The sequence below is a fragment of the Falco naumanni genome, chromosome 4, assembly GCF_017639655.2.
Source record: "Falco naumanni isolate bFalNau1 chromosome 4, bFalNau1.pat, whole genome shotgun sequence".
Lineage (NCBI taxonomy): Eukaryota > Metazoa > Chordata > Aves > Falconiformes > Falconidae > Falco > Falco naumanni.
In genome coordinates this window covers 24856593-24870729 of record NC_054057.1, presented here as the reverse complement: position 1 = coordinate 24870729, position 14137 = coordinate 24856593, and the positions used below count along the sequence as shown (strand labels likewise).

General features: G+C 44.9%; 1 protein-coding gene across 1 annotated transcript; it reads left to right on the top strand.

Moving 5' to 3' along the window:
- Nucleotides 1-5102: 5102 nt before the first annotated feature.
- Nucleotides 5103-11048, top strand: IGFBP1 (insulin like growth factor binding protein 1). Its single transcript, XM_040591675.1, has 4 exons — nt 5103-5523; nt 6956-7134; nt 8794-8922; nt 10108-11048. Exons 1-4 carry the CDS (start codon nt 5148-5150, stop codon nt 10237-10239), a joined length of 816 nt encoding a protein of 271 aa, XP_040447609.1. The 5' UTR covers nt 5103-5147; the 3' UTR covers nt 10240-11048.
- Nucleotides 11049-14137: the final 3089 nt, after the last annotated feature.

The following is a 14137-nucleotide window of genomic DNA, read 5'->3' as shown; positions in this document are numbered from 1 at the left end:
AAGGGGTAGCAGTAAGCTCCTTCAAAAATCTGGCCTCTCTATTGTGACCAAGAATATCCACCATTGCATTTGAGGAGGTATAAACTGATACAAATGAAATATTGTTGGCTGTTGTCCCACAGACACTGCTCCCCTGTTGCAGCACTCTCCAAACTATCAAGCTGCAACAAGGTCTTTTACCATCTCATACCAACGTACTCTTCATATAGTCCCTCTGCTGCCTTCTCCATGTCTCTCCTCATCCAGGGCATGCTATCTCTTCTCTCTGCTTCTCCCTCCTCTCTCTTCCTTGGCTGCCCAACCCCTTAACAGAACCAGCCACAGCTGCACCTCATCCACATCAGCCAGCTCATTCCCCCTGCAGCCAGCCCACAGCTGTATGTTATCAATGTTAATTAACCCAGCTTCATTCCTCTACACTCCCTCATGCTGTGCAACGGGCTGTGGCTGGGATGCACCTGGCCTGCAGTGCTTCCTACCGCACAGGGAGAGGCTTGCTCCTGGAAAGCTGTGTATCACTTTTAGGAGAGAGGGGGAATTTCATGTGCACACTGGCATTTCACCCGCGTGACAGACCCAGACACCAAAATAAGCAGCAGCCTCCTGTTACTATCTCAAACTGTCCTTCACAGCAGATACCTTAATATGTATTTGAAAGCCCTACTATATTTAAATTTGAAAGCCCTGCTATATTTAAATTGCTTTTAGAATAATTTACCGAGGAATTTACCTTCTCCATAAGATAGCAACCACTTCAGAAAGCAAACCTAACAGTGGTGAAGGCTGGAGACTCGTGCCATCAGTGCCTACAGTGAAGGGCGCATCACTTGGTTAGTGGTGCTTTTTTCTGTTTCTGGGCTCAGACAGACACGTTGGCCGAAGAATAGAAATAGATGCTAGTATAGGTGCCTGGAGCCAGTGCTAAAGGGGTCATTTACATTTTTCAAAGTCCCTGCTGAGCTGTAGCTCACTTTGGCAGCCACTGAAGCGCCTTGATTTCCACGCTGGTCCCAGGGAATACCTCCACCCAGGGTTAGTAATGCTGGCTACGGCAGAAGGGGTAAAGCAGAAGCTTTTTTTTATTAACTGACCACACAAGAACTCATGCTCTGCAGCATGCTTTCAGCTTTGTCATACCACTGGAAGTCAAAGTGTTTCTGGATTATTTCTAGGCAAACTCACACTGCATGGAGGCCCATGGTAGGATCACCAAAGGACTTTAACCCGTCTTGCCAGAAGAGCTCAATAGTTCCTAGAAAATAATTATCTGGCTGGTCTATAGACGCACAACATTGTGAATAAGGTGTTTTACCCAGTGCCCAAACACTGGGTGCGCCAAGAAAATAAATCACTTTTTTCTCTCATTTTTTTGAACCTGATAACCCACAATTTGATGCAGAAAGTCCATAGGCTTCACTAGCTACACTTGCCATGAGACAGCCTCTCACTCTCCTTCTCTCCCTCGAGTTTCTGCATTTGGGTATTTCTAAAATATTTTCCACATTCCAGCAAAATTAATTGCTGGGGTGGGGGATGGGGGAATAGCAAAAGTCAGTCTGCAAAAGTTTGTGCAAAACTAACTTGGAATGCCTCATTATCTGCACCCAGAATCTAACTCTGAAAGTCACACTTACCCAACCAGAATAGAAAAATAATACCAAATGGCATATATGTCATTGCCACAAAGTGACAATAAACAGTAAATGCTTGAATCAAATGATTCCTCAATAACCCAAGCACTGCCAATTACTTGGATAAAAAAAAATCCTAATAATCCATAGAGCTGGAATAAAGCATTTTTGAGAGGAGAAAAAAGAAAATAGTTTTTTTTTTTATTACTGTCATAGCTCTTTCTCTTCCTGTGCTTGATGCCGTGTGTGTGTGTGCACGCAGGCACATGCCTGTGTGTGTCACATATTAGTTCTGGATATTAAGTTTACAATTCAGGATTAGTTTCTTACCTAAAGAAAAGTAATGAGGATATTTCACTGTTGAGGGGCTTTTTGAATACATCCAGAGAAGCAGTTCCAATAGGAAATTGGGTGGCAAGTCACTTGAATTTTTAGTGATTAGAGGAAAAACATAACTTGTACGCAAACTTACATAAAACCTTATGAGTCACTCCATGTGTCTTTAAAGAAAAAAACCTATAAATCCCATTTTTTTTTTAACATGAAAAATTACATCATTGGCTAAGAATTATTAAGAAATTAATGGAGAAAGTCTTGTAAAAAAGCAACCCATGCCTAGGATTCATGTGGTGTCTTTTGACAAGGGGATTGAAATTAGTTGAAACACCTAAAAATTACCGTCAAAAGTCTTCAGTAAACACATTTTTACATCATGGATGTTTTTAACCTCCTGACTCTTATCTGTTTGTGTTCTTTAAAGCAATGTCAGGGTCAGAGATGGAGATTGGTAGATGAGTTGTAGTATTACATCAAACAGAGCCTACATAAACATATACACTGCTTTCACTTCATTGATGTCCCATGGCCTGCACAAAAGCATCGCCTTGTTGATTGATACTGCCCTCACTTATCACAACCTGTTGTGACGTATGTTCATTACATGGACATAAATGAAATATGAAGGACCTGATTTTTATGGGTCTACCTCTTGTTCAGAAGAACGTCTGCTCCCTAAGCCTGCTTCAGCAGGGTTTTGGGTTTCCTCAGTTTGATAGCAAGGCAAAAAGTCTGGGCTGTCATTTAGAGCTGACCTGCAATCATAAAAGGAATGATATAAACCCACCTTCAAAACATAATCTATGGATTTTGGGGGTTTGTGTTTTGTGGTTGTCGTTTTGTTTGTTTGTTTATCTTTTGTTTATCTTTCTTACAGGGTAAACAGAAAAAAAACCCTGGCTTCTAAAAGGCTGCCAGTTGTTAGGAATTGCCCGGGCAGCTCAGATACTGCCGGCTGCCTGACAGCAAGGAATAATATGCCAAAGACCTAAAAACATGATGGTGCTTTGGAAGAATGAGTTTCTTGTGAAACTAATGGAAGTTTTGTGACATAGGCCTGTGTGCCAGGCAAGGACTCTGTTCTCACATTAAGCATCTTCCTTCATCTGGTGACTAAAAAATGAGGGTGATGAGTTCAAAAATTATTTTAAAAAACATTTCACAAATAGCACTAAAAGCTATTCTCTCTTAGTTCACATCTTTTTTTTTTTCTTTTTTTTCTTTTTTTTTTTTTTTTTTAAGACAGAAAACCTGCAGGAAGGACTGTGGCATTCACTCTGGAGTACAGTCATTTCAGGAGCCAGTAGCTTATGTTAAGCGGTCCGTAGTAGAAGGAGCCTCAATTCTGTTCATACAAAGCTATCACAGCAGAGGCACATACACAGACAGGTGAATATTCATTCACATATATACACATATACAAATGCATATGAGGTCTTTGAGTCTTTCTCATTTTACAACTGGGTCTACTTTTAATTTGTAATCTTTTCCCAAGTTTCTTCATGACTTTGCATCGTTTTCTTTTACTCTTTGAGGGAGAAAAGAAGGCATATTTCTGTATATGTTTTACTTCACATGGAACGGTAAGAAAATTGTGATTTTCTAAGGCAGATGTACTAGAAAAAAATACAAATGAAAGGGGGGGAAATAAGCATTAGAGCTTGAAATGTTTAACTGTGATATTCTACAGAAATTGTCATACCCTATGTTTTCAGCCAAAATTTGCTCCTAGTCAGACATGTGAAGTCCACAGAATTGTTTCAAAATCTGTAAAATTAGTTTTGTTTAAAATGCTTAAAAATACTAGTGAGTCTTAAGGGTTGCCAACTTCTACATATCCGACTAGAGATCCCTAAAACAACATGAATTAAAAAAAAGTAGTAAAATGGGATGAACTAGTTAAGTGAATATGTCTCAGGTTGTGAAAGTTTGTAACAAATGAGAATACTTTTAAGAACTTAGTTATGAATATAGGCAGATATAGGCAGTTAAAACTTCACTACATTATAAATAAAAACCTTTGGCATAGATACCAGAAAACAAAGAGTGAATAACAGAACATTAAATGCTGCTCTGCAGTTCTGCTTCACTTTCTCTCACACATGTGATGTATTTACAAAAGAGAATTAAACGCAAAAAAAACCACCCCAAACAAAAATAATGCCACATTAGATGACTTAATGGTGGAACCTGCTATTTCAAGCTCAGTACATACTGCAGATATCAGGACAAAAATCATCTGTCCAGCACAGAGAAGTTTGAATACTTCTGCTTTTATTGTAGCAACAAGTGTTGCACGCAAAGGAGAAAAGGCAAAATTTTCCTCCCGCACCCCCCGGGTGATATGTGAGGAGATGGAGAGGGTAACAGGACAGACAGAAAATCAGAGATCTCATTTATTCCTGGACCGTTTGGACGGTGCATGTTTTGAGGACTGATCCTCCTCTGGCCCAAGCAGCAGCAGCAGCAGCAGGGAGCCCCGAAGCGGGTGATGGCTCCAGCACCCCCACCCCCACCCCCCAAGGGCTGCTACGTGCCTGTGTGCAGCGGGCACAGGGTCCCGGTGGCTTTACTACCCTTGGGGCCTCCTCTCTGGTATGTCAGTGTCCTCCTAACCTGCAGCCACATGACGAAAATTAAACAAGGGTTTGTTGCAGTGGAAATACGAAGTCAGGTGCCTCAGTTTCAATGGGATTCCCTCCCACTCTTACCCCCCTCCTCATCCCCTCCCCCCCCCCCCCCCCCCCCCCCCCCCTTTTTTTTTAACATTTACATCAAAAACAGGAGAGTGGAGACATTCGTGAGGGACAAAAGCGGAGGGGGCACCCCACCCTCATCCATTCCCCTCTGCCCCCTTCCCCCCCCTCTTCGCCTCATTTTTCCTTGTGGACCGTGCTAGGGCGGAGAGGTGGGGGCAGAGAAGAAAAGCATTCCTGCATGTCTGGAGGAAAGAAAAAAGATAAAGGGGGAAAGTGAAAGGGGAGGGGAAGAGTGGCCAGGGCCTCGGACCGCCGGTGCAATGATGCTTCCACAGTCCTCCCGGTAATAGTTAACTCGGGGTTAAAGATTAATAGCCCGGCAAAGCACTGTATAAATGGCCCGGGCGAGCCGAATGTACGTGAAGCGCCCTGGGGCTCCTCCGCCGGCCGAGCCGCCCCCGAGCCGCGGTGCCCCCGCGCCATGAGCCGCCTGCGGTGGCTGCTGTCACTGCTGCTGCCGCCCCTGCTGCTGGCGCCGCCGCTGGGCCCTCGCCCGGCCGCCGGGGCGGCCCCGCCGCCGCTGCGCTGCGCCCCCTGCCCCCCACAGCAGCTGGCGCTCTGCCCCCCCGTGCCGCCCGCCTGCCCGGAGCCCGCCCGGCCGCCCGGCTGCGGCTGCTGCCAGACCTGCGCCCTGGGGCCGGGCCAGCCCTGCGGGGTCTACACGGCGCGCTGCCGGCAGGGGCTGCGCTGCCACGGCCCCCCCGGGGACCCCCGGCCGCTCTCCGCCCTGCTGCGGGGACAGGGGACCTGCCTGCCCGCCGGCGAGGCGGCTGGGGCGCGCACGGCGGAGCCCGCAGGTACGGCGCGGGGGGCGCGGGGCCGGGGGTGGGGCGGGGGCCGGGGCAGCGCGGGCGGCGGGGTGGGAGCTGCGCCCCCGCCGGGGCTGCGGGGGGCTCGGGCATGTGGTGCTGGGTGACCGGCAGGCACTTCGGCAGCCTTATCTCGCTGCTTTACTACTATTTTACCTCTTCTAAGGGGACTTCTGCAGTGTCATTTCACCGGTTTGCTGCTTCTGTTTCACTGCCTGCTGAATAACTTCTTCAGTGTTACTTCACTATTTTACTTCTTCAGGAACTTCCTCAGTGTTATTTCACTATTTTACCTCTTCCGTGGTTTTTTTCACTATCTTACTTCTATTTTACTTCTTCAGGAACTTCTAGAGTGTTACTTCACTATTTTACTTATTGTTTTTATTATTGTTGCTGTCATCATCATCATGACTGCTGTGTGCATGCAGTGGTGGTGAAGGTAGCTCAGTAGCTTTACAAAAATGATGGTTGACCCAGTGTAACAATGGCCATTGGTGGCAGTAAGTGGAGTCCCGATTGCACTTGGGAGGGGGAGAACAGTGGCTGAGCTGATTGTTTAATCCTCCTGCAGTTAAGAAAGTCTAGTATTTGACTTGATTTTGTTATTGCCTTGGGTTTTTTCTTTCCCTCCTCAATTTTCCACCCCATTTTTTTCTTATCCATTACCAAGAGAAAAGCAGGTGGGTTTTAGGCCATTGGATGATTGGTAACAGCCTTGATCCAACAACTTAGACACATGTCCAACTTCTATCCCATGATGAGTCCCTGCCATTCTGCTGCTCCCAGCAGGAGAGCTCACATGCACCGAGGTAGGCACTGGCGGGCGGCCCATCAGCAGCCAGAGCCAGACGGCTTCTGCCAGTCCCCTGTTACTGCATCCGCTGCAGGACACTGGGCTACCGCTGGCTCCTGTGAATTGCTATCCCTTCCTATATGTCAGGCAAGCCATGGAACAAAGTATAGGATGCCACGGGCTCAGGTCTGGAGCAGTTCCTCTCCTGAGTAAAAGCTGAAACACATGCTGGAAAAAAAAATAATAATTCCAAATTGATGCCAAGTTTCACTCCAGTCTTTCCTCATTTAGCAAAGTCTCTACAACTCACTGTGGTCAAGAAAGTTTTTTCACTTCTAACAGACTGGCTGCAGCATCATCTTTGGGATTAGACTGATTTCAAAGGATCATAAAAAACCCAACTTGTAAAGAGAATAGCTAAAGTGTCCTCCTGTTAATTTATGACAAAAGTTTGATTTCCTGTGCTGCACATGTAATTTATTATTCCTGAAAGAGCTACTGTAATGTATCTGTCTTAAGAGATTACTTTGTTGTTGTTTGTTCTGATTTTTCTTTACCTTTTTAACTTGGAGAAATAAATGCAAAAGTTCACTGAAGATGTTCACCTTTACCGTTATTCTTTTCCAGACTCCATGGAACCTGATGATACGTCTTTGGAAAGCGCTGAAATGACACAGGATCAGCTGCTGAACTATCAGCTGATGTCTCTCATAAGCCAGGACAAGCCCATTCCCTGGAATGCCATCACTGCATATGAAAACATGAAAGCAAAGAGACTATCTGAACTCAAGAAATGGAAAGAGCAGGTGGGTTTTCTTTGCAAACCTTTCAGAGACAATTTCAGCAGATGTCATTGATTCAGAATACAAAATGAAAATGTGCATGACATTCTAGCAGTGACACTGGGATGTCAGTATTTTGGGTAGCCAGCAAAGAGACTTTTGGACTGCCTTCATCAGATGCTTGAGGAACAGCAATCCTGAAAACAAACCAAAAAAACCCTCAATATGGCAGGACCGATAAAAACAGGTGTGCATCAGATATGTCCTACATGGACTCCATGCAGAGGCTGAAACTTTATCTGCATTTACTATCAGATTATTGCTTAATTTCCATGAGCTCATTTTAGAATCTTGGACTCCTTGCGTGTATTAGTTAAAAAATAAAAGGGATTTGTCACTGGGTCCCATGCTCAGTGAAATAAAAGGGAATCCTTACATACAGTTAGTGGTGAAACACCAATGCAAACCAAAATGTGTTTCTTTGTGATCACAAGGTAACACTATTAAGTAGATGCATATAAAAAGACAAAGCTTAGCAATTAAAGCGTTTACCCTCGACACTGCAAAATCACAGTGGGTAACAGGGGTGTGGAGCCTTTGCAAGCAGGTCCGTGTTCCACTTGAGGGCACCAGAGAACCACAGTTTGGCCAGTCCCAGGCCGCCAGCACACCCACAGCTCGGAGCTAAGCTGGAGGGGCACTGAAGCCCAGTTTCATAATGGTCACAGGCAAAATAGGAAAAAAAAAAAAAAAAAAAAGGCAAAAACCTTCTAACCACCAGTCCACCCTAGGAAGTCTCATTCCACATCCAGAACAGGACTTAATCATGGATTTAGTTTGAGCTATTATACATAAGAGCTGTTAGCTCCAGTTGCGATTTTTAGGCTTCTGCTTTTCTGCCCCAGAGCCACAGATAAGCCCGTTGACTTGCACAGGACCGCTTATTTGAGGGGCTGACACGGGGAGGTCCTGCAAAAGCAGAGGGTGTGATTATTTTCACTCTAAATTTGTTCTCCTCCTCCATCACTCGCTAAGTACTGTTCATGCATGGCAGTTGTGACTTCGAAAAAAAACGGTGAGCAATTTGTGAAAATAGTGACTGTTGCAAGCAGTTCTTCACCCCCAGTTCCAGTCACTTTGAGTTTGGGTCCCCGAGCCACAGGAGTGCTCTCTCTTCTGCTTTGGCAACAGCTCTGTCCTGTACAAAAGATAACAAACATTCAGATGTTTGTTCTTGCACCATGTATATATGTCTTGCACCTATTCTCCATACATCAACAGAGCACAGGGCCATGGCAACCCAGAAAACGTGGCTAGTCTCACGTACACCAGCCTCCTAACGTGCAGCTCCCCATAATAGGAGAGATTGTACCCTCTGAGCAGTCATGTGTTTACTTAGTACAGGTTAAATTTCCTTGTGTGGCAATTTGAGGACTTAAATCCTCATGTTTCTGAGGACAGAAAATACCTCAAAGAATAAAAACAAAGGCCTAAATGCGACACCAGAGTTTTCTGGCTCTGCTCCTACTGAAGCAAGTAAAAACTACATGCAAAGCAGCCTGGTGCAGATTATATGACTAAGAAGTATTTTCAGCTTTTTGCTAGCTTTATACTGATGACTTTTTGTTTAGCTGGTTTCTTTGTGATTTGGGGATTGACAACCTTTGTGTGGTCTTTCTGCAGGGACCTTGTCAGAAGGAGCTCTACAGAGCCCTGTATAAACTGGCAAAGGCTCAGCAGAGAAGCGGAGGGGAGATTTACAAATTCTACTTGCCCAACTGCAACAAGAATGGATTTTACCACAGCAAACAGGTACGTGCCTTTTCCCCTGTCCGCTCACAGCAGTGCTGTGACTATCCTGACACAGCCAACCCTTTCACAACCCTCTGCTCCCAAACTCACCATTTTACAGCTGCTGGAAAAGCAGGTTGTGAAAACAGGGATAGTCAGTAGTGGGAGCAGATGGTTTGTCCTTCTTCTCTTAAAAGTGAGCCACATGCTGTGGGCTGACAGCAATGGAGGCAGGAGGCTTTTCCATTCACAGAACAGGTGCACGAAAGACCTTCTCCAAAATCTTTTAACCCTATCTGCTTCCAGCCCGAATCGAATTCCATATACATGATGTGTTTAACATATTCCCAGTTGACATTAATTCATAATATCCACCATGCTGCCTGCAAAGCCCATTGAGTGTATAATAAGTGCTATGGAGAAAGGCAGCTCTCAGCTCCCAAGTGGTGAAAAACTCACAGAGGTGGTGTGAACTGTCTGGAGCAAAATTAGCCTTCTGAAAGCAGAAGAAAAATACTGATTTGTGCTGCCTATGGATTATGTTATATGCTCATTTCCATTATAGCCTCAAAAAAAAAAAGCCATCGCAAGTTATGCCGAGAGTAATCTGCAAACCTAACTAAAGCTCCAAACCTCAAGCCACACCCTTGTAACCACCAGTCGTGCACACAAATTTAGTAGGTCTGCATAAATCTGTGTCACCGAGACTCCTTGTTTTTGGGCATGGCACCACTGTGTGACTCACAAACATTGCAAGCTGGGATCTGATCAGGCACATACAGAAATCTGTTCAACCCCCTCCCCAAGAAAAAAAAACAACACACCGTACTGTTTGCGTCCTTGTGTGAAGAGCCAGACTGTCCAGTCATTGCTCTCGCCCTACCAGCTTGTATACTCTGCCTTCCTCTGGGTTCTCACGCTGGAAGATACTGCTGTTTTATCCTGCTGTTTACCAAGCAGTGAGCAAACTGGTGTAAGTCTGAAGTTGCTGTTGTGGTAGTTGAGCTTGGGTCAGGGCTCCTTAACCAAGCGTGTTGGTCAGAGGCTGTCAGAGCAGGGACCACTGCATTCAGAACAAGTCTGTGCATGGCAGGTCCCTACCTTCTGATCCTAGTTCTGTCCAACACCTCTGCTTGCAGTAGCTCACAGGTAATCTCCTGCTTACAGTTACTTACTGTGGGTTTTGTTTTGCTAATAATATTCTAGTGTGAAACTTCACTGGATGGAGAGACGGCTGGATGCTGGTGTGTCTATCCAAAAACTGGAAGAAGAATTCCTGGTTCTTCAGAAATGAAAGGAGACCCAGAATGCCAACAGTACGTCAACTCACAAGAATAAAACTAAACACATTCATTTACACTGAGTTTTTTGTGGGGCCTGATCCAGTCAAGAGACTTTTCTGTCAGGAGCCATTTCAGTAATGTAGTTTTGTGCATCTGATTTTTGGCATAGAAATAACCCCATAAAGTAGCTTTTTCACTGCACTGGGATAACTCAGATGCTTGAGTGACAGATAAAAGCTAGCGCAAGATCAAGTCCTACAATCTTGTATATTTTGTTTGTATAATATTATGGATACCCTCATATGTAAAGCTGTTGAATTATTTATTTCACAGTACATGTATTTTCATCTCTGTGTGTTGTTACTAATTTATATCCTCAAACATTTCATAACTTTATATGTAAATACTTAATATTATTGCTCTTAAATGTATGCATCTTATGCTGGAGTAATGTTGCTACTTAACACTTTAGGTGGCATAACTCTGTTGGGAAAAATGGCTTGTAAACTTGCATTTTTATACTATGTATTTATAGATGTAAAATGAATTTTAAAAAATAGCTTTTGTTAGAGAACATACTTAGAAACTTATTTAAAACTTGGTTTGTTTGTATATCATGTTGCTTTTGCAGCTCTGTTTCAATGTCAATCTGTTTGTTAAAAAGGAAAGTCTAAACCTTGATTATATACTGAAGCTCCTGATGCAACAGTATTTGTTTCTATTTTCCAAACGTATGCACCAGATAAACAGTAAAACACAACAGGATGTTCTGTGCCACCTTTGACAGGTGGAAGTTGTTCAGGTGTTGCCATTGTCATGTTATTTAAGATAAGCTATTAAATAACGGTCTTTTAAATATTTAAATGAGATATTAAATAATGTCCGTGTCCCTTGTGTTGCGTGTGTACCCATACGGCAGCCTGACCTCAGCAGTGCAGTGCTGCAGCAGGTGGGAGCGCAGAGGAAAAGGTGCCTCTTGCAAAGCTGCCTCCTGAACTCATGGCACTGTTTCCCTCCAACAAGTTTTCTTCTCTTGCCCCTGTCCCTTTCTCCTGTCCTCTCCAACCCCGGCCATGCTCTGCAAGCCTTTGCTTTGGGCAGAGCAGCAGCCTCCACTGCAGTTCTTAAAAGGTTTTCTGGGTAGGAGGGCTAGATGCCTTTCTCCGCTTGAAGGCCCACGGCAGCAGTATTTGTGTGTTTAAAAGAGAAGGCTGAGACTAGAAAGAGTCATTTCCTGCACAGAAGTCAGAGGTTATAAAAAGGGAGGCTGTGGAAAAGCCCAGCCTGACTTTTTGCCCAAAGCAAAGAAGGTCCCCTTGGCTTGGGATGGCGGTCCCCCTCCCTCCCTACGTGTTCCTTCAACTTAGTGGTTGCAGAGACAAAAGAGAGAAACCAAGTGACTGCCCTTGCCAGCTTCAAGCTGGTTTTGTCCATGAAGAAACTGGTGCAGGAATTAGCAAGTCTCAGAGGGGGAAACGGGCTGCACCAACCCTGACTGAGAAAACAGCCTGAGAGGGCAGTGAAAACATTTTCTAAGAGCCTGGCAGGAGGGAAACAGCATAAAATGGGAAACAGCATCAAATCCTCCTGCCATTTGTTGGCACAAGCTTTGGGTTTTACATGGAACTGGGAAGCGGCTTGTAGAAACTGCAAAGTCAAAGGGTAGAGATTTTTGCTCTCTGTATCACGGCTCTGTGGCATCGCACACCAAGGTCGCTGCAAGTATGTTGGCTGTATTTGTGTGTCAATATCAGCTGATCCACTTGGGGTCTAATAAACTGCCCTGGATTTATAGTATGGGTATACCACTGAGCTTCTTTCTAAAGTGTTTTGAGATCTTCCCAGGGAAAGCACTGCAAAAGCAGTTAATGGCATTGGTATTACAAATAACCAAGGTCTACACTCTCTGTAATGAGCTACAGCGAGATCCAGCTAAAACTGTGTTCCACCACCACACTCACTATGTCAAAATGCTTGGCAATCTTTGTATCAAAATAATGAAGCAGCAGCAAATTCGGGCAGAGCCTCGGTGTCTTTCCCAGAGTGCGGCCAGCGCTGAACAACTGTCGCACAGCATTGCCAAGGGACCATGGTGAGGAAAGGAGGGGAAATCATACACTTGCAGCTCCGGCACATGCTACAGAGCACTCTGGCTGCTCTCACCCCACCGACTCTGTGTAAAGGTTGCTCTCTAAAAAGCATAAATTGACTCTTTTTGTTGGGATCATTGTATATCTATTGTTGTATATCTATATATCTAACATTTATAATTATTAATAGCACGCTCTGTCTGCAGTATAGCAATCCTGAGGAGAGCTGCTTCCAGTGTTTTGCAGGGAGGCTGGTTCCCGTCCTAGCTGCAAGAAAGCAGTCTTTAACAGGGAGGAGGTTTCAGGGGAACTCTTTCCTTTAAATGTTAAGTACGAGGAGCAGAAGTTGCTTCGTTCAGCATTCAGGCTTGACAGGCCAATTTCTTAGAGGGGTTTAGCTCCTTACCTCCTGCTGAACGCAACAGGGGATGGGTGCCTCCTTATCTGCAATCTGGCCTCGTGTGACATCTTGCCAGGACTCACCAGCACAGATTTCTGCTGAGCTGCTCTGGGATGGGCTGTCCGCCTTGGGCCAGGCTCTTCCATATACTGGGATTAGGACTGACGCAAGGAGGTGAAGCAGGCAAATTTCATCTCCCCTATCACTGTGCTGCCAGGAGTTTGGGCTACATTTAGGCCATAGATGCCACGTGTTATGATTTGTCCTGATTTTTATGATCAGCCTCAGTAACAGGTTGAAAAATCAAAGCTCTGTAGTTTTCCTTTGGTTTGGTTTTGGGTTTTTCTTCTGTTTTTAGGGTCTTTTTATTTTTTTTTTCTCTCTTTTATATTAGCATGTGTCAGCTGGTAATCCTGGTTTCAGTGTGTGCCTGCTGCAGCAGTCCCACCTGCGCTGGCAAGCCAACCATGGTGGGAATGAGTAGGGAAACAGGGAAGGTGCCTCAGGATGCTCTTAGCAGCTCAGGTAACTTGGCGTGCAGCTGGATGTGGAAAGGGGATGTACTGTTCCTCGTTATTTCAGCTTCCTCCCTTCACACCCTCTTGCACTCCTCCTACCCCACCTAAAAAAATTAATTAGTGGGAGGTCTTAGGCGAGCATCTGTAATGTTTGGTTCACATTATCCGAGAACCCTACCTACCCCATTTGTGCTCCTTCCTGCCAAATCCCTGCCAAGTTTGCTGCAGCAGGGTTTGTTCCAGCCATGCCTCCTCCTGCCCCTGGCCTACCGCCAGCTGCAAAACGCTCATAGCACAGAAATGAGGTCACTGCCCTGTGCACTTAATTTGCTACCCTCCTTTTCCCCTAAAGCTGTCCAAGACAACCTACAGTCACCTGGTACTGGGCTCTGCTTATACTGAGTCAGAACTGCTCATCACTGGTGTACAGACGTCGCGTTCACGGCAGCTAGTGCTGGCAGAAGGCAAGGGGAGAGAAAGAGGGAGAGAAAGAAAATGGGGGTGATAGGCAGCCAATGTTAATACTGAAAGCTCACCAGCATCTCTGTTCACTTCTCTACCGTAACAACACATGCTCTGCAAAGGCAAAACTTAGGCAGGGAACAGCTTTCTACAGACCCAGCCCAAAATGATCAGATATTAAGCACATCAAGATTCAGCCTCTTTGTTTCCAAAACCAATATATTCCTTTGACCTTGCACTTGCTATTGAGAGTCCCCAATACATCACAAAATAAAAAAGCAAACAGAAAATGCATCACACATAGCATGCTTTCTTCAAAGGGAAGAAAAGTGGGATGGTAAAGAATGGCACATGGCAAAGGCTTGTCACAGCATTTACTGCAGTCTTGGAAAGTGCTCAACTCCCATAGTGTCAGACACTACTACATGGGAGCCCCAACAAAATACTAAAACAGAGCCTTTTTTTCTGCAAATTCAGAACCAA

What these genes read in the sequence shown, in the direction of transcription:
- IGFBP1 (XM_040591675.1), top strand. Translation starts at nt 5,148, where the DNA reads ATGAGCCGCCTGCGGTGGCTGCTGTCACTGCTGCTGCCGCCCCTGCTG. An exon ending in GCGCACGGCGGAGCCCGCAG is followed by an intron (nt 5,524 to 6,955) that starts GTACGGCGCGGG and finishes ATTCTTTTCCAG; the next exon opens with ACTCCATGGAACCTGATGAT. An exon ending in TCAAGAAATGGAAAGAGCAG is followed by an intron (nt 7,135 to 8,793) that starts GTGGGTTTTCTT and finishes GTCTTTCTGCAG; the next exon opens with GGACCTTGTCAGAAGGAGCT.